This window comes from Pteronotus mesoamericanus, unplaced genomic scaffold (genome assembly GCF_021234165.1).
Source record: "Pteronotus mesoamericanus isolate MK-2021 breed Mesoamerican mustached bat unplaced genomic scaffold, CSHL_Meso_final scaffold_174, whole genome shotgun sequence".
Taxonomy (NCBI): domain Eukaryota; kingdom Metazoa; phylum Chordata; class Mammalia; order Chiroptera; family Mormoopidae; genus Pteronotus; species Pteronotus mesoamericanus.
In genome coordinates, this window is record NW_026555309.1 from 17,794,834 (window position 1) to 17,814,845 (window position 20,012).

At 42.2% G+C, this 20,012-nt stretch overlaps 2 protein-coding genes and 1 non-coding gene across 3 annotated transcripts in view; 1 reads left to right on the plus strand and 2 right to left on the minus strand.

The window, feature by feature from the left end:
- Positions 1–11,972, plus strand: part of MATN2 (matrilin 2) — a 123,516-nt gene extending 111,544 nt beyond the window's left edge. The window contains exons 14-19 of the mRNA XM_054590306.1: positions 3,455–3,868; positions 6,169–6,321; positions 7,400–7,471; positions 9,341–9,475; positions 9,833–9,931; positions 11,672–11,972. Of these exons, the coding sequence (XP_054446281.1) occupies positions 3,455–3,868; positions 6,169–6,321; positions 7,400–7,471; positions 9,341–9,475; positions 9,833–9,931; positions 11,672–11,727 (929 nt within the window). The 3' untranslated portion in view covers positions 11,728–11,972. The remainder of the gene's footprint in view (positions 1–3,454; positions 3,869–6,168; positions 6,322–7,399; positions 7,472–9,340; positions 9,476–9,832; positions 9,932–11,671) is intronic.
- A 4,203-nt stretch (positions 11,973–16,175) lies between these two features.
- RPL30 (ribosomal protein L30) lies at positions 16,176–19,364 on the minus strand. The gene is made up of 5 exons (XM_054590057.1): positions 19,263–19,364; positions 19,102–19,154; positions 18,695–18,840; positions 17,172–17,302; positions 16,176–16,278 (listed from the first exon to the last, which is right to left on the minus strand). Exons 2-5 carry the CDS (start codon positions 19,120–19,122, stop codon positions 16,229–16,231), a joined length of 348 nt encoding a protein of 115 aa, XP_054446032.1. The 5' UTR covers positions 19,123–19,154; positions 19,263–19,364; the 3' UTR covers positions 16,176–16,228.
- LOC129084491 (small nucleolar RNA SNORA72) lies at positions 16,452–16,585 on the minus strand. The gene has a single exon (XR_008530615.1). It is a non-coding gene; the product is annotated as a small nucleolar RNA SNORA72 (small nucleolar RNA).
- Positions 19,365–20,012: the final 648 nt, after the last annotated feature.

The window sequence follows — 20,012 nt, forward strand, 5'->3', positions numbered from 1 at the left end:
CATTTAGAAGGGCAATTTGGCAATATTTTTAAAGGCAATTGAACTTGTAGGAGTTTATCCTACCCATATGTGCATGTATTTCTCAAAGTGTGTGTGTGTATACACACATACACACACACACACACACACATATGAACATTTTGTGCAGTATTATTTCATCAAAAAACTGGGAACAAGGTAAATTTCCATTCATAAGAGATTAATTAGGTAAATTATAGTGCAGCTATACAATAGAATACTATGCAGCTATGTAAAAGAATGAAACAGCTCTAGATGTATCCTCAAGACATTTTAGGTGAAAGAAAATGGTGCTGGATGGTTTTTATAGTGTATTACCATTGATATATTTTGTAAGAGGCTCCTCTAATATACATTATATATATATATACACACACATAGAGAGAGCAATAGATACACACATACACATATATATACTCTTACAATGTTTGAATTTTGTTCCATGTACATGTATTATTTTATAGGAAAAAAAAGGTTAAGAAAAGGGATAGAGACAAAATTTAGAAAGCATCATGGTGAGGAAGTCCAGTATGATGTCAAGTGAAAAATAAAAGAAGAAACTAGGGTCTTTGTATAAAAAAAAAAAACACCTTAAGATACCATTCAATTACCAAAGTGACTGTCACCTCATTCATGATTTCTGTGGCCCTCCCCCTGCCCCAGAGAAGGAAAGGACACTGGTGAGAAGCTACAGTACAGCTCAGCTCAAGGACAAAGAAACTGTCTCTCAGGGAAGCTCTGTGATTAGTTTGTTAAGGTCATGAGCTTTGAGTAAGATCTGGATTTTAACCCCCCATTCATACACCTGCGTGAATTTGGATAGTTATATATTTAAATTCTCTGAGTCTCATTTTTTTTCATCTATAGGATGAGGAATAAATAAGGTTACATATTTAAAGGTGCTTAGCCCAGAGCTGGCACATTCTAAATGCTTGACAAATGATAGCTGGTGTCATCGTCAACAGCATAGCTGTCCACAGATGGGGCTCCAGGGGCGAGGTGACACCCTCCTCGTCAGGAGAGGTGCTCAGGCCCAGGCCGAATGGCGGCTCGGTAGGGATGTTGTAAAGATGTAAGCAACAGGGAGGCTGCATTAGATGACCGTTACAGGTCTTATCCAACCCTGAAATTCTGGAACTCTGAAAATTAAGCCCTGAAAGCCAATCCATTGACTTGGCTACCAAAAAGAAAATGCCCAGGGGAATTTGGAGTGACCCCCCAACCACCACAAAGAAGTTACCAGCAAGGTGGGGCTGCATCCTTCCTGGGCGGGAAAGTCAAAGCCTGGCACCTCTCGCCCTGGTGCCTTGCACCCACCTAGCACCCTTGTCTCCTGAGAAGCCCTCTGTGCCCCACTGTGCATGGAGCCTGCACGGGCTGGTTTTGTTCTGTAAGAAAAGAGTATATGAGGAAGAGGAGAAAACAGACTCAGTTTTAGGAACTTATTCCAGTATTTCTGAAATCTGCTAGAGATCCACAGACTCTTCACCTGCTATTTTTGTTGTTGTTTTGGTTGATTCAGGAACAGGCTGTGAATGTAAATGGAACTCTGAGTTGGCCTTTTCCTCTGTCACTAATAAAGAATCAATAAGTTAGGTAATGAGGACAAGCACTTAATGGAGAAAGAGAGGAACCCCACCCCACCCCCCCCTCACCAGCACACGTGCACACACACACACAGCCCCATTAACATGCTATTCAGGCCAGGCATAGAAATGTTTTTGCATGTGTGTGCCTTTACTTGCTTATATCATTGTGCTTCACATTTAAAGATTTGACAGCTGCTTGATATATAAAAGAGAATGTTATGAGGTCATCCATTTGGGATCTGTAAATGTCTTATGCAGCCCTAAGTAACAAAAAAAGAAAAATCTCTCCACACCCAGATTGCTGAAGTATTTGCATAAAGCTTTTACTGTCAACCATCTGAGTTGCCTGGAAAGCTTTTGTGTAGAGAAAGGATTTCCACTGATAATTCATGTTTACGTTTTAGTAGGTCAGTAGGGTTATTTACAGGTGTGCTCCCTGAAGGACGCCACCTCTCTTATTTTGTCAACAAGCATTTATTGAATACCTATTGTGTGCCAGGTTTCGGGGGCACAGAGGGAATGAGATGTGGCCCCTGATTGGAGGAACTGGCAGACGAGAGGAGGAGACCCACAGATAATCAGCCATCGCACAGTGCAGAGAGTACACTAGATGATCAGTAGCTTGGTGTCAAGATTTCGTCTGGGTCACTGTCGCATCCTGCTGTGCCTGCTGCCTTGCATGAAGCACATGCTCATAAGCAAAGTTTTGTTGGATAAATGTGTAGTGTGAGGGGCACACAGAGAGTACTGAACACAAGCTGGGTTTCTAGGAAAGCTCTCTGGAAAAAGCAATGGCTAGGCTGAATTTTAAGAATTTCCTTCTCCAACCTGAAACACCAATTCAAAAAAAAAAAATAAGCACCTCTATGTTTATTACAGCATTATTTACAATAGGCAAGATATGGAAACAGCCCAAGTGCCCATCAATAGATAAGTGGATTAAAAAACAATGGTACATTTACACAATGGAATATTACTTGGCCATAAAAAGGAGGGAATCTTACCTTTTGCAACAGCAAGGATGGACCTGGAGATTATTATACTAAGTGAAAATAAGCCAGTCAGAGAAAGACAAATACCATGTGATCTCACTTATATGTGGAATCTAAGGAACAAAATAAACTCACAAACAAAATAGAAACAGAATCACAGACAACAGAGAACAGAGACTGACAGCTGTCAGAGGGGCAGAGGGTGTTGAGGGACTGGGTGAAAAAGGTGAGGGGATTAAGAAGAAGGAAAAGAAGTCCTGTAGATACGGACAACGGTGTGGTGATTGCCAGAGGGAAAGGGGATGGGAGAGATGGCAAAGGGCAAAGGGGGACAAATGGTAGGAGGAGGAGACTTGACTTTGGGTGGTGAGCACACGATGCAGTGCGCAGATGATGTGTTAGAGTTGTACACTTGAAACCTTTATGGTTTTATTAACCAATGTCATCCCAGTAAATTCAATATGCATAAAGCTCCATAAGCAAACAATCAAACAAACAAACAAACAAAAAATCAGTTTCCTTTTCCATTCTCTGCCAGAAGGCCAGCACTAGGGCGCTAGAGTAAAGTTACAGGAATCTCGTGGGTGCTGTGAGACCCTTCGGTGCACTTTATCCACAGTGCCTCCCAGACCTGGCTGCCAGTGCCCCAGGACACAGTTTGGACCTGGATCCCTAGACAATTTATACCTGTGCTGCGTGCCTCTCCTGACACGCTTGTCTGTATGTTATCTGAGAACAAAGGTGGTTCTCCAAAGCAGTTATGCCTCCAGCTGAAGCAGAACTCTCTTCTACTCTTGGGCATAAACAATTTTTTAAAATCAGCTACCTGTCTCCACTTTCCTTTCATTCCTACAGGATGCTCTGAAGGCCCGGTTGACCTGGTCTTTGTGATCGATGGATCCAAGAGCCTCGGAGAAGATAATTTTGAGATTGTGAAGCAGTTTGTCACCGGAATCATAGATTCCTTGGTGATTTCCCCCAAAGCCGCTCGAGTGGGGCTGCTCCAGTATTCCACGCAGGTCCGCACGGAGTTCACCCTGAGAAACTTCAGCTCGGCCAAGGACATGAAAAAAGCCGTGGCCCACATGAAGTACATGGGCAAGGGCTCCATGACTGGGCTGGCCCTGAAACACATGTTTGAGAGAAGCTTTACCCAAATGGAAGGGGCCAGGCCTCTCCCCGCACGGGTGCCCCGAGCGGCCATCGTGTTCACAGATGGACGGGCTCAGGACGACGTCTCCGAGTGGGCCAGCAAAGCCAAGGCCAATGGTAACAAGGGGTGGAGGTGTGGTTCACACCGCGCAGGGTTCGGGTTTCTTAAACTCACTCAGTGGTCACAGCTGGCCCTAGGCGTGAGCCTTTGAGAGCGTACAGAAAGGCTCTCGGTCAACCGCTGCTGTACACTTTACTAAACTGCCACCTAGAGGCCTTCCAGGGAGGTCAGGGACAGGAAGGACGTGAAAGTGGCAGACTGGGCAATTGGTCTAGATGCAGACACCTGAGTAATCATCTACTGCACTTGACTGGCCAGGGTGTGACCTCCAGCGGAGAGAATCAGTCCTGCAAGTGCTATTTAACCACAGGTAAATACACAGCAGGCCTCAAATGCTGGTGAAAACAGATTCCTGGTGGGAGGAATGTTTTACTGAGACTTTTTTTTTTCCCTAACCAATACTTCAAGTAAATGACCAAAGCACAATAACCTTAGGAGAGCAAATACTCTTTGTTTACAAGAGGCAAAAGTTAGCTCTTGAGAAAATCAAAATGTTGCAGGAGGTTGTGACTCTAAGCTCCCATTGCTCAGTAGAATTCAGCCTCTTCTCTGAGGGGTTTCTGACCCCATGTTTAAGGCAGGAGGACTGGAGTTTACTTTAGTTGGGGATAGATGTGAAGTGTGGCCCCTGGAAACGGAAAATCAAAAGCTAGGATGGTTGGTAGAGACAACTAAGGCAAAGTGGATTCTTTGGGGAGATGAGAAAACTTGAGACTGTGAAGCAGTTTGCTTAAAAACCACCCTTTAGGAACTTGTTGAAGACACGTTGCTTTAGCAGGTCCTGTAAAGCAGGAAAGGGTGTGCACAGCCTGGGGCCTCATCCAAGACTTTATGGACCCCGTGCCTAGGCCTGGCACGTAGTACATGTGTGACTAATACTTGCTGAGTGAATGAACAAAAGAGTGAAAGTGCTAGCGATCCTGTTAGTGAACTCCATTCCTTTCGCAAAGGGCTGGGTCACGTCAGCATTCAATCACTCTTGGTGAAGGAGGCCGTTTTGCCGTTTTGTTGTTACTGCTTCCCTTGCTATTCACAACTTTTTCCTGAGCCCAGTAGCATAGTAGCCACAAACAAGTGTCCTGCCTAAGTCACCTGGATGGCTGCTCACTCGCAGTTCCTCCGCTTCTGGACGAGCTTGTGGATGAAAGCTCATGGCAAGCCCGTGGGCCCCTGCAACCCGCATTCTTAAAATACTGGGGAAAGCCTCTTGCCTCTGAAGACAGTGGTTAGCCCTTTGATCTGTCACACTGAGATCAATCTACCTTACTTTTTCCACAACTCATGTTTCCACAAATCACCCAAACGCAGGTCGTAGGAGAAGCACATGTTTATTTGGTTCTTGAATCAACAGATGTATCTGAAGTGACATCCTCTAATGAATTTAATTATTCCTATGCATAGCTAATACAATCTTAAAATACTAATTACCCTCCTTAGGAAGTTGTACATAAAACTCACCTGGGCTCCTGGATAAATATGCTGAACTTGGCTACTGACCTGACACAGACTTAGAACAAAGCATAACTATTGCCCCTTAGCTTAAAGAGCCATTTTTAGGTGTATTTAAAAAAAAAAATCTAGTCTAATGAATTAGCCAGAATAAGATATCCATGCTGAAAAAAATGTTAACAATCAAGTACCACTAAAGGTCTTACTGTTTTACTTTAAAATAAAGAATATATGAGGAAGGGAGTCTAGTGATTAATATTGTTTAAAAGTTTTTGGAGTAACCTCTCATGTCTGTTGAGATCTAACTTTGATTCATAGGTTTGTTATGTCTTCTGACGTTGGGGATTTCCAGTGGTCTGCAAGTTCTCGTTTTTAGCTTAGCACCTCCTCACAAGGCTTCGTCTTCCCAAGGTGGGGTGGTGAAGGATGCCACTTCACCTCACCCCAGGTCACTTAAAGTTCCTTCCCTGAACTTTTGAGAAGTAGAAACTAGGTTATAAGGTCATAAGATGCCTGTTTCTTAGACTTCTCCCAGAAGAGATTCCCATTTAGTAAGCCATTAGATAGAGCTCTTTTCCAATGGATCCACTAAAGCTAATTCAAGGAAAAGTTAAGATTTGCTAACCAACCTTGCCTTCCCAACCCCACCTAGACGCCTCACCCTCCTCTATTGGATCCCTGTCTTTTGCTCACAGAGCCACAATAAAAGTGGTGAAAAAAATAAAGTGAGACTGACATAGAAATCACGCCACTCAACCTCTAGCTGGCCTTGGGTGCAGTGCACACAACTTCCGGACTATGGGAACACACCTCTAACGCCCTGTTCTCCTTTCGCTCTGCACCTTAGGCATAACTATGTATGCTGTCGGGGTAGGAAAAGCCATTGAGGAAGAACTGCAAGAGATCGCCTCTAAACCCACAAACAAGCATCTCTTCTATGCCGAGGACTTCAGCACAATGGGCGAGATAAGTGAAAAACTAAAGAAAGGCATATGCGAAGGTACTGTAGCTTATGTCTAGGAGAGTTCTTAGCCAACAGGGCAGCATGAACCCTTGAATGAGAAATTCTCAACCCATTCCTTCAAAGTGCTCAAAAAAGTGCCTCCCTGGTGTGCAGGGCCAGTGACACCTGTAAACACTAAGCACGGAAAGTGGAAGACGGGAGCGAGAAGACAAAAGTAACAGCCGACATTTCTTGGTGCTTGCTTTGGGCTGAGCAATGTGGTAGTGTTTTGACACACTGGCACACTTAATCCTGAGCCAAAAAACAAAAACAAAAAATGCCTACAGAGATGGTCATCTAAGAAACAGCCATTATATAAATCAGGAAAGCCGATGCACAATTGCAGGATGTGCCTATAATTGGAGTGGAAAGGGATGGTAGTCTGATCAAGCTCACTGTTTAAAATCAAAAAATACCTTTCTGCATTGACTATGTCTGCTTATTGAACATTAGGCTGCACTTTAGAATTTAGATTTTGTTATTACAGTAAGAGCTCTCTAAGCTTTTCTCCTGTTTACTCTGCCATATGTAAGGTATGCCGATGTACAGCAGTTCTGCCCATTTTCCCTTGTACTCCTGCTCCAGGTTCAGTCACCACTGAAGTCCCAGTCTAAGGATATATCTTACTCCTCTAAAGGCAAAAAACAATGCGAGGAAGGGAGAACAGGGAAGGAAGGCCTTTCCTGTTTCTAATGTGGGAAGATAATGTTTTCCCTCTAGGCTGTTTCACTCAAGTTGAAATGCCTCAAGTGGAGCTTTTGCCACGGCAACTTACTCCTTGGACAACTTTAACTCTTTTTCCATCTCACCTTCTAGACATGATATTTTGGGGGCATTCTTAAGTAAGATACACTTAAGGGGTCCAGGCTTCCCTCACTAGAGAGAACTGCCCTAGAGTGGTCTTGGATTTTCCAGATAACCAATTTCTTTTTGAATTTGTGGTGTTACCAAATAATACCAAAATACCCTGTGTTAGGGCAGGTAGCCAAGGAATTAGTCAGGGATCAGTTTCCTAAAGAACACCCGTGCACAAGCAGACAACTATCACTCCTTTTGGTCATCTTTCTCCTCTCAGCTCTGGAAGACTCTGATGGAAGTCAGGACTCCCCAGCCGGGGAATTGCCAAAGAGGGTTCACCAGCCGACAGGTAAATTTTTAAAAGCAGTGTTTTTAGAAACTTTGGTGGATGTTTCTGCCATGGTTTCCCCCCAGATAAAAGTTGTAAAGAAATGAAAGTAAGAGAAATAAGAGGCCTGCTGAAATAAGTCCTGGTCTGTGGGTTGGGCCCTGCACAGCTGATCTTCCACGGTTGTTAGTGGTGAGTGGTCAGTGGTGACAGCCAGTCCTTGCAGCTCCTTGGCCTGGTGATAAATCCCTCCCACTGGTGTACCAACAGCAATCAAGCCTCAGCTCCAACAGGAGGATATCCACAGCCCACACGGGGGTCTCGCCTCAAGTGCCCAGCTTAGGTGATTGGGGAGGCGGTGCTGCTGGACCCTATAGGATAATGACTACATTAGGTCATTCTGCCAAGGCCAGGAGACATAGCAGCTCTACCTAATACATAGAAACAAACACAGGGAGGCTGCCAACATGAGGAGGCAAAGAAACATGTCCTAAAAGGAAGAATAGAACAAAACTCCAGAGAAAGAACTAAACAAAATGGAGACAAGCAATCTATTAGATGCAAAGTTCGAAACACTGGTTATAAGGACGCTCAATGAGCTTAGTGAGAATCTCAGTGCATAAAAAAGGCCCAGTCAGAAATGAAGTATACACTAGCTGAAATGAAGAATAATTTACAGGGAATCAACAGTAGAGTAGATAAAGCCGAGAATCAAATCAGTGATTTGGAATATAAGGAAGCAAAAGCAAACAAACAAAATGAAACCACCAGTCAGAACAGCTAAAGAAAAAAGAATCCAAAAAAATTAAGGGAGAGGGCAAAAAAACTGAAAACCTATTTGAAAAAAATAATGACAAAAAACTTCCTTAACCTGGTGAAGAAAATAGACATATAAATCCAGGAAGCACAGAGAATCCCAAACAAGATGAACCCAAAGAGGTCATGCCAAATTTTAAAGACAAAGAGAGAATCTTAAAAGCATCAAGAGAAAAGCAGTTAGTTACCTACAAGGGTGCCCCTGTAAGATTATCAGCTGATTCCTCAATAGAAACTTGGCAGATCAGAAGGGATTGGCAAGAAATATTTAATGTGATGAAAAGCAAGTACCTACAACCAAGATTACCCAGCAATCATTTAGAATTCAAGGACAGATAAAGACCTTCCCAGACAAGAAAAAGCTAAAGGAGTTCATCGCCACCAAACCAGATGTAAAATGTTAAAGGGTCTTCTTTAAAAAGAAGAAAAAAAGATAAAAAATATTAACAGTAAAATGACAAGAAATACATATCAACAACTGAATCTAAAAAACAAACCAAAAAAAAGGCAGAACAAAACAAGCTCATAGATACAGAGAACATTGTGATGGTTGCCAGGTGGGAGGAGGTTGGAAAAACATGTGAAAAAGGTGAAGGGACTAAGAAATTCAAATTGGTTGTTACAGAATAGTCATGGGGATGTAAAGTACAGCATAGGGAATATAGTCAATAATATTCTATTACCTTGTATGGTGTCAGATGGATGTGAGATTTATTGGGATGATCACTCAGTAAGTTATGTAATGCCTAATCACTGGGGTGTACACCTAAAACTAATATAATAATGTACATCAACTGTAGTAATTAAAAAATAAAAATGATTTAAAAATGAAATGAAAGTAAGATTTGAATTATGTTAAGTATGGCTTTTCCCCCCTCAATGAGATAAGAAACAATTACTCCACACCTTAGCCATGTTTGGTAATAGTGTCTCTGCCAATTCTTATTGCCACAGTATGTCCCAAAGCTGCATACCACATGCTAGGATTACCAAGTGTCTTGCTCTGACAGCTGAGCTTTTTTATACCACAGCCATGTTAAGCAGGTTTGACTTCAATTTTCCTTCTCTTTACAGAATCTGAGCCAGTCACCATAAATATCCAAGACCTACTTTCCTGTTCTAATTTTGCAGTGCAACACAGATATCTGTTTGAAGAAGACAGTCTTTCACGGTCTACACAAAAACTGTTCCATTCCACAAAATCTTCAGGTAATTTCCAGTGAAATATTACTATAGGTTAACTTGATACCAGCCTGTCAGCTTGCTAACAAACTGTTTAAAAGATGAGAGGACAGGAGGAAATAGGAAATAGGACGGGGTAAAGAACTTAAGTAAAATAAGAACTAAAAATCTAAAAAAAACCTGTCTTGCTCTTCCCCGAATCCACAATAGAAGTCACTTCAGTGTTGGAAGCCCATTCCTGGGATTTCCTGGATCTGGCTTGTGGAGAAAGTTGAACATTTCTTTCATTATGGTTTCCTGCATGTGCTGAATCAGCCCTATTGTTATGCGTCTGGGAAATCTAGTGGGTTTACAGAGGTGAACACTTTCCATCTGCTTTCTCAGGAAGTTCTTTGGAAGAAAAACCTGAGCAATGCAAATGTGAAAACCTTATCATGTTCCAGAACCTTGCAAATGAAGAAGTAAGAAAATTAACACAACGCTATATCCTTTGCTTGTATTGTGCTTCTGTATGGAATGCAAAGAATATTATCAAAACATCACAAATCCCATATGTGGGTATAGACCAAATGAAGTCATTTCCATAAAGTCAAGAATAGAGAACTCCAGGAAAGCCTTTTTTTCTTAAGCAACCTGTTAGGTGTTTGAGAGCCAAGGACAAGCAAGCTTAGTGGCAAGGGTCAAGCATTTAGTTGCTATTTGCTGTTCTAGAGGGTTTAGCAGTAAGGCCAGGCAGCATGCAAATGAAAGAAACAGGTGTATTTAATTAATCTCCCCCCTCCCAACCCCAACTAGGAGAAAATGGAGGATATGTACTGATCTGAAGTATACCCAAGGTACAGTGTTAGAAGCAAAGAGACAGGGGTGTCCAACCTACGGCCCGCGGGCTGCACGCGGCTCAGGATAGCTATGAATGCAGCCCAACACAACATCGTAAATTAACTCAAAACATTGTGAGATTATTTTTGTGATCACGATGTATTTAATGTGTGGCCCCAGACAACTCTTCTTCCAGTGTGGCCCAGAGACACCAAAAGGTTGGACACCCCTATTAGAATGAAAAGGTCTTGAACCCCACCTAAACTCCAGGTGTTTCCTTTGGCCCTAACCCACACTGTAGCCACATTTGGTCACTGTTTAGTTTCTAGAGGACTGAGGTGGGTTGCGTTTCTTTTTTCTTTTTTTCTTTTTTGTCTTTTTTTTTCTTTTATTTTTGGCAGGAAAGATCTTTTATATCAGCACTCTAAGATGAAACATTCCACCAAGGGTACAGCAGGATCCAATGATTCATTAAAACAATATTACAAATAAAAGGAATGCTTTAAAGTAATAGAGAAATGGGGACTTAGTGCTTTTACACACTGAACAGCCTGCCAACTGCTCTGAACTTAAAATCAGTTTCCTCAAGGTCGCTGATACCTATCTAAACATGCACCAACTAGTCAATAGGGAAATGGCTTACTTCAGGGCTATTCTCTGTGCCAGAGCTATTCTCTGTGCCAATGGGTTTATATAATAAGGAAGAGCATAGAGCAATTCCCTTTCTGAAAGCTGAAAACATGGTCCCCTAATAATCTGCCAGTGATTAATGCAGATGGTGAATCTAGGCTCTCATTCTGTCACCGATGGGGCAGGTGCAAGGTGCTCAGGAGCTTACAGGGAGGAAGACTGATGCTCGTCTGAATGTTCCTCTCCTCTTCCTTTTCCCACCTCAACTCTGAGGGTCCACTTCCTACGTGGCTACAGAAGTTACATATGAAAGAGCATCGGTCTGCAGTCTTCAAGGTCGCTATGCTTTGGCCGCATCTGGCACGACAAGTGAAAATTCCTCCTCTCTCCAGATGCCTAGCTCCCTGTCAAGGCCTAATCCTTGTTTTTTTTCTCTTCACCACATTACCAACATTATCAACTGGCTCCTGGAGGTGTGCGATGGCAAACTAGTTTATAAGCAACAGAGGTGTGATGAGAATTCAAAATTAAAAAGAATTTGAGCCAAACTATCCCACTTTGATGTTTAACCCCCCCCCCCCCCGCAAAAGATTTATAGTCTTGGTAGCATGTGTTACTATAAACTTAGAAGTCAAGGTTTTAAAATACTTCACAGAAATGGAACAAAAAGCCTTAATTTTTTTTTAGGACAAATTTTTATTTAGGTAAATTGTTATATTTTTGTATAAATAAAAATAGGCCATTCAGATTCCTTTTCCTTAATTTGAAATTTACTAGAAGAAATGACACAGAGAATGGAAGCCCTGGAAAATCGCCTGAGATACAGATGAAGACTTGAAATAACTGTTGGTATGTCATTATATCAAGGATTACAATGAAAGCAATTCTGAGGCGTATAGCTCAGGCTACAGTCAATTCTGTAAGGTTGTAAAGAGCTAAGAAAGCTGGTTTGCCATAGAACGAAGGTAGAAAGCAGACACTAACTTGTATAAATGTAATGAGAAAAAGAATCCCTCAGAATCTTAAAATGCGTTTATCAAGTCAGAATAAGCTATGCAAGATACTCTGTAACAGACTGTGGACATGATTTGCTTTTGCTTTGTCCTGCCTTAGAGCGTTGCAATCTCATTTGGCTACGAAGTACAGTTTGCACGGTCTTACTCCTGTAGAACACTGGCCATAGGAAAAGCTATTTTTTTGTATTGGACTTTACCTTGATATATGTATATGGATGTATGCATAAAATCATAGGACATGTACAAGTTGGGTATTTTAGTACAATATTAAAGTTCACTTCAGAGAATTGTGTATTCTGTGTAAAATTCTTAGTTTAAATGCAAGGAATATTAGAAATGTCAGATATGGCCAATATGTATATGAAAAAATGTTGACTCTCACTGGTAATCAGGAAAATACAGGTTAAAACAACAGCTTGGCAAAAATGAGCATGTGTGACTATAACATGTGTTGGTGAGGATGTGGAAATCCGGGGCTCTTGCACACTGCTGATGAGAATGCTATGGGCAGTCTCTTTAGAGAATGTCAATATCCAGTAGAACAAAATGTGCACAACCCTGTACTCTAGCCGCTGCCTTTTAGCAGGTATGAGACCTATACAAGAATGTTGCTGGAGTTTACGAAAGTTCACAAATTAGAAATAACCTGATCTAAAAAGGGTAACTGATGAATTGTGGCATAGTCCATACCTTAGAAATAAGACACAGCACTTAAAAGGAATACACTAAATCTACATATATACATGGTTAAACCAAGAAACAAAGCTGAAATTAAAAAGCCAACAGTAAAGTATGTTTAGCATACTAATATTTCCGTAAATTTAAAATGCCCACAAGTATTATTGTTTGTTCAGGTACATAAATACGTTCATCGAAGTGTAAGAAATGTTCTGGAAGCACGTACACACTAGCGGTTGTCCCTGGAAAATTCAAGAAGTGGGAGGAGGGACAGGGTCAAAGGAGACTGAGGGTGTATCAGGTCAAGGCACGTAGAGCCCCAGGAAAACACCCACAGGTGGCAGCTTCATTATGAAATGAAGACACCCAAGTGGTATCTTTCCATAGGTTTTGGAGGCCAAATGATGCCTTTCAAACAAAGTGCCTCGAATGAACTTTATGATTAAATATTTGAAGACCAGTGTTCCCATCACAATGTCCTCCCAGAGGGCAGTGTGGTCCAGTGGGGAGAACACCTAGGCCTCAATTGTACTTAAAAATGATTCTTTCGAAGTCTAAAAGTTGTGATTCAAAGTATTAAACCCTCAGTTTATATTTATATGTAAGTCATCCATTTGATCCCAAAAACATATTTTCATTAGGAAGTTAAGCATTGATTTGGGCTGGCACTACCTTTTGAGATGCAATTGGCTCAATTCTACTTCACTTTCTGTTGAGTCCTGGCTCCCTCTAGTGGCTCTAGGCTGCCTCCACTCCTGTTTTTTTACACTATTCTACACATTTCACTAGAGGGTTTTCAACTTTCTCCTCCAACTTGATGAGGAAAATGTCTTCAAGGAAACAAAGGCCTCCAACCAATCCATCAAATTTAGATTAAGTCATGATATTTAACTTGAAGATTGTCTAAAATTGGAAATTTATTTCTCCATTTTCCTCGTTTTGCTATCTGTATCATGTGGTTTTGCATTCGTTTCATTGTGACCTTTCCAAGCCTTGGTTCTGTCAAATAGAAAAGCATCATCTCATCAGATTGTTAAAAGGATTAAATGGGTTAACAGGTACACTACTTAGTCAAGTCTAACACATTTTAATGGCTCAACATTAGCTATTATTTTTATTCAGCAGCCAAGATCATCTGACACAAAGATGCTGCCACAGAAGTGTATGTTGAATGAATCAATTTTTTACCTTACGTGATGCAAGTGCTCACATTTCACTTTAGGATTTTCACTCCTAAATTTGCTTTTGAAGCAAAAGGGTAGAAGGTAGTACATTAAGTAATGGTTGGTGTACAAGATGTTCAAGACCTACTATTGGTGAAGATTACAATTCTGAACTAGAAAGCCACAAGCGTATCTATGAGAAAGGTTTAAGCCCTAAAAGTCATTATTCATTCTGGTTTTTGAATTTTTATTATGTGCCAGACACATTAATAACTGATATAAACTTGAAAATGTTAAGTCACTGTCCTCTGGAACCTAGTTTAATGAGAGATGGGATTAAGCCCATAAAAAAAGGCTTTATGGTAACTCAGAGGCACCCAGTCTAGACTGGAGGATGCTGCTGGGGTGACCTGCAAGAGCAGACAGGGGAAGGAAACCAGATGCCCCTGCAAGCAGAGGGAGCAGGAAGTCCAAGCTGGAAGTAAGAATTGCAAGAGAGTATCAGAGAGCTGTCTTCCATGAACCAGATGACCATCTTCCATAAAGTCCAACTAGCTACATTCACAATCGGCCTAAAGTTTGGTTTCTTTTTTATGTACCGTTTGCTCTTGCTACCATACCAACCACATGGATTGCAACTGACACTGTACAATATCCAAACTCTTCTTTGGGACTTTCCTCTCTCTCAGCATACGTATGGATTAAATCCAATCGGTTGGTACTTCCTGCAGCCCCTACAGGATACAGAACTTTCCAGCCAAACCCATTATACTCATTGTAATCAGAAGAGAACATTTAAAAATATCACCTTAGACAGTCCCTGATTTGGCATTTTTAAATTATGGCAGCAATTGAATGGCATCTCATCACAGCAGCCTCAGACCCAAATGAGCAATTTTCTGCTTGAAATTCCCTTTCTCTAAACTTTAAATTTCGTGTTGAAACGATGGTGAGAGCACGAAAGAGCACAGGCAGCCCTGACAGAGGTGGCTCAGCTGGGGGGGTGCCATGCCCGTGCTGCCGGCTTGGCCCCCAGCGGGCGCGTGTGCCAGAGGCAACCCCTCAATGTTGCTCACATCGATGTTCCTCTCCCTTTCTCCCCCCCTTCCCTTGACGACGGTCAGCCTGGAGGGACAGATAACCCAGCTGGCTTAAAGGTCAATCTGAAGGAGAAATGGACCAAGTAGGTAGAAAACAAGCACATAAACTGCCTTAACTAAAGGACTGAAACACTTTGAACCACAGAAACAGACTAATTAACATTCGATCAGCAGTAGTCTGACCAAGTAATTCTTACCAGGGACAGATTTCAAACATTTTACCCCACCGTGGGCACACTAGTTTTTAGACATGCAAACATGAGCACCTCGGGATATTTACAATTTTTCATGTAATTCTGTGACTCTCAACCAAGAGATGCTTTTAAATTATGGGGTGACATCTGAAGGTGTTGACTGTTACAATGACATGGAAAGAAAAGTACACACAGCCCTCCACCACAAAGAACTGTCCCATTGAAAAATGTCAGCAATGCTCCCAATTTGAGAAATACTGAGTTAACTGAACAACCAGTGACTCTAGTTCATAACAGGTATTTTCCAAATTACATCCATAAATTTAATTATACCCATCAACGTCGAAGGTAAGCCAAAATCATGTAATGTTATCCTAAAAAAGACCAATTCCCTCACTTGTGAAACTGGGAATTTGATGCAACCACAGTTGTTGTACAATATTAAAAAGGGCATCTTTTGACTCCAAGTTCATCAAATACTTCACTTTCTAGATAACATATTGAAAGCATCCTCATCTCCTGTCTTCACTAGTCTACCAAAAACTTCCTGACCAAGCTGATTGATTCTAAAGTCCAAAAGATGGTCATTTCTGACACTTCCGCAACCTCCCTCAGAGCCCAAGCAGACTGTGTAGGGTATACCCTGCCAGCACCATTCCACTCTGTCATTCAAGATGGATGTAAACCAGTATCCCCCCACCCCAAATTAATTCCTCTGAATGTTTTTTCCCAAGGGATATTAATAAATGTGGGAAAAGGGTCCTGTGGGACATGCCTGGGAGATGTAACATGCAGTGGCCAAGTTTGGGGTAGGGGAATATTAGCATATTTTACTTACTTTTCTTTGCTACTCAGATTTGGTAGATTTAAGCTGGACTATAAATTGCAGTTCTGGTTAAATTTTGGGTTTTGAACCTTGCTGCCTCTCAAATACGTTCAAATACAAAACGCCAACTATGTCCTAAAACTGGAAGGAATTCAAGGTGCTCCCTTTAGGAAAAGTGGAGACTGGAACTTGTGTCTCTTAACCCAAAGTCTTGCCACCACATCCAGCTGCCTCATCCTCTCTAACCCTATCTTCAGGAAAGTACTGAAACAAAAAGACACAAAAATAATGGACATGAATGCAGTGTTTAAACCCAATTTTGGCTGGTTTTATTAAAGAAAAATTGTGCCTGCTTTACTTTTCACCAGTCTGTTCTGGCATGCTTCTGATGATGTCAGAATCACCTGAAAAATAAAACAGTAATTATTTTACAATTCATTTTGGCAACTGGTCACCATGCCATTAGCAGTGCTTATCTTCAAGTTACTGTGCTCGCTGTGTTGTCATTTCCTGGGGCTAATCAAAGTCTCGTAGAGTCAGACATTTCCCCGCGAAGATGCATAATATAAATCAGACTTTTTATCACCAGCATTTATAAAACCAGACTTAGGGAAAGAACTAGGTCTGGGGACACATGCATGGTTTTTTAATATAGCGAATGGTTAGCCTGCCCTGATTATTACAAAATCAGAACAGCGAGAATATTCGCAGTATTTTATGAATAAATTAAAAATTCTTAAGTTCAAAAACAACATGATGTGTACAGCTGATCCTTGAACAACCGAGGAATCAGGGGAACTGACTTGTATATAATTTAAGTTGGCATTCTGTACACACAGATTCCCAACCATGGATTGAAAATACTGTCTTTGGCCTGTAGTTGGTGAATCCACTGATGTGAAACCCACTGAAAAAAATCTGTATATAAGGGACCCATGCAGTTCAAGCCTGTATTGTTCAAGAGTCAACTTCTGTCAACCAATTGTACCTCTGTTCAAGCAGTCAGTAAGGATTACTTTCCTCCAATTCACCTGATTATTCTCCCCTTTTATAATTTCATCTTTTCAAGGTATTAAGTCTTTGAGATCAAATGAAATTCATGATCTCAAAGTTTAAAAAAAACCTCACTTATAACAAAGCCAATACAGTGACATTATCAATTCTCCATGAAATAAAACTACAGGATACCCCTTACTATATCCAAATTCTCACCATCTCAACTCAAGAACCAAAAACATTTGTATAGCAAATGCTTGTATTACATTATAAAGGAAAAAATATGATTTACAAAGCATACCTGGATCAATGATAGCCAGTGTGCATACTCTGTAGTATTTTCCACACGCTGTGCCCAATTCAATATTATTGCCACAGTAGTGATGGACACCAGTCTTGGCCAACATGGCATAGTACTCTATTTCAGATTTCCTTTGGGAATCAAAGAAAGGCAAATAAATGCCATACGAAGTGACTGACAGATTAAGATTTACTACTTCTCTCATTAGGTTTAATGTTGGTGAGGTTTTCCAACAGTAATTAAGCCCGTAATTACTCTTAAGAACCTATTATCATATCCATTAATCAATACAAACCATCTTTCTTTGGATTCCTTACAAGAGATGAGACACCCAGAAAAATACCAATATCGAATACCTCCAATTAAGACAGGATCTATGCTCATGGAGAAGAGGGTAAGGTGCAAAATCAAAGCATTATTTACTTCATGCCAGACACTTTACATGTAAGTTCCTGTAACAACCACTCATTTTTTTGGTACTCCATTTATTTTTAAACTGATGAAGAAACTGAGGCACAGAATAGTAAGTGGAGGATTCATAATGCAAATCCGTGTTTCCTCTAAAAGATGGTTCATTCCTATCACCCTCAGATGCTAAATCCTAGATCGGAAGTGATGTTACCCAGAGTTAACCTTTGTATCTACTGAGTAGACAGACATTAGTGGATTCACAAATTTGAAGGGAGTCCTAACAGTACTTTGCTTCTACTCGAAGTGTGGAGCCACAGACCAGGGGTAATGTCGTACAAGGTGCTTGTTAGAAATGCATCATCTCAGGCCCCATTCCAGACCCCAAATCAGAATCCGCATTTCACTCATATGACTGTGGGCACACTCACATGTGTGCACGGCTACAGACAGTAGGTTTGAAAGGACAGTTTGAAATAACACCAAACTATGGGATGGGATGGGATGGGATGGGAGAGGGTACTGCGGAAGTACTGACACCCTACAAAATGCTCTGCGGTTATGTATTATCACAGAAAATCTATGCGGGTAGCGGGCTGACTGTGGCTTACATTCTGCAAGGCGCGAGTTTCTTTAACTTATTTACAATACCCACTAAGTCCAATTTTAACACAATCATGCCAAAACTTTGGCTGAGAGAACTGGCAGAGTAAGATGAACTAGGTGACACCTCATTGAGCTTTTCTACACTGAAGTTCACGCAATGAAGCACTTTGTAAAGTATCTCAAAGCTAAAAGAACGACCAAAGGCATGGCAATAAAGATACGTAAAAACAAATTACACGTAGGGGCTTCCCTCAATCTTCTGACACTGGATTTTACCCCTTCTGCCGCATTTCTACCGTAAGATAAGCTTACACAAGGAGAAAACAGGTCGGGAGGTGAGGGTGGGAATCAAGAACCAAGTACCGCAATAGCAACCGTAAGTCATTCTTCGAGTGTTCACTTGGTAAAGCAAATCTCATAAAATCGAGTCCATGCTACCCATATAGCAAGTTTATCCCCTACATATGCGCTCGCAGCGGACTACACACGCTTCAGGTTCTTCCCATTACCTCAGGGCTGGACAGTTGTTGGCGAGGATGACCAGTTTGGCTTTGCCTTGTCTGATCATCTTCTGCGTCTGCTTGTACCCCAGCACGTATTTGCCACTTTTCATAACAAGTTGGAGCCTAGAGTTGATCGACTCCAGCGACTTTTTCTACAAAGCAAACATACAATATGTATCTGAAGGCCTTGTTTGTAAGGACCTCAAACCTGGACCCAGCTTCTGGAAGCCGAGACTAATGAAACCTCCGAAATCGAGGGTCCCAGATAATTAAGAGACCCTCTCGGGTTTCTTTTGGGACCTTCCAAATGCCCGTGGGCATGCTGTCTCCCCAGTGTGCTCAGATCTGCCCGCCCCGCCGAAGACTCATCTCTCCACGTGAATCTGCTGCCTGCTCCGGCCCGCTTCACTCACCGTCTTCTTTGCGGCCACCATCTTCCTGCCTTAGGTGCGGGACGGACCCCTACCTAGAACATACGGAGCACAGGACAGTAAGTTTAGGACCCAGAGGTCCAAACGGTAACCCGCCGGGCTCCCGTCGCGGCCTAAAGCTCGACCCGGTAGAGGCCACTCACCAAGCGCAGCTGCCAAAATGGCCGGGGAACCAGAAAGGAAGGAGTTCCCACAATGCAAAGCTTTTTGCGGCTCAAGTTGGATTCTGGAGACCGGAAGCGAAAGCAAATCGCAAGCGGAAGAGGCAGGGCAAGAAGAGGAGGACCGCCGCCAGTTGCTATAGGTACCGCTAGTTACCCTGGCGGTGGCGCTGTAAGCTTAGCAGTGCTGCAAGCTTCAGGCCTCTGGACGCGAGGTTGCCCATGCTTGTAGCTGCAGACTGAGGGCTGAAAACAGTCGAGCTGGTTGGTATTTAGAGAAGCCGCCTGAAGGTGAAGCGGGAGGAATGATGTGAAGAGGCGGAGGTGGTTAGACCAAGGTCTTCGCGCTGCTGGGCTCATCTCTCTTCCAAACCTGGGCGCTTGGAGAGACCGGGAGGACAACAGAGCGCCACATCGCCGGCTCTCTTCTCCGCGGTCAGTTCTCCGGGGCTGGAGCAGCAGCGTCCAAGTCCCCTGCCCTCGCTCAAGTGGCCGATTCCTCGGAGAACTGTGGCGTCCCGCGCTGGCTTCCCCATACTGACCTCTTTTTTTTGGCTGTGTTAGTGTCAACTTGTAAGCCGAATTTGCACAGAGAGAACGATAAACAGGCCTAAAACATCTTTTTTTGTCGAGAACTTGGACCTTGATATAAACGTCCAGTTACAAATCATAAGTAAAACCAGCCCGGTAGGTGAGTTATTTCGGGGGTCATGGTACTATGAAGGTCAGGAG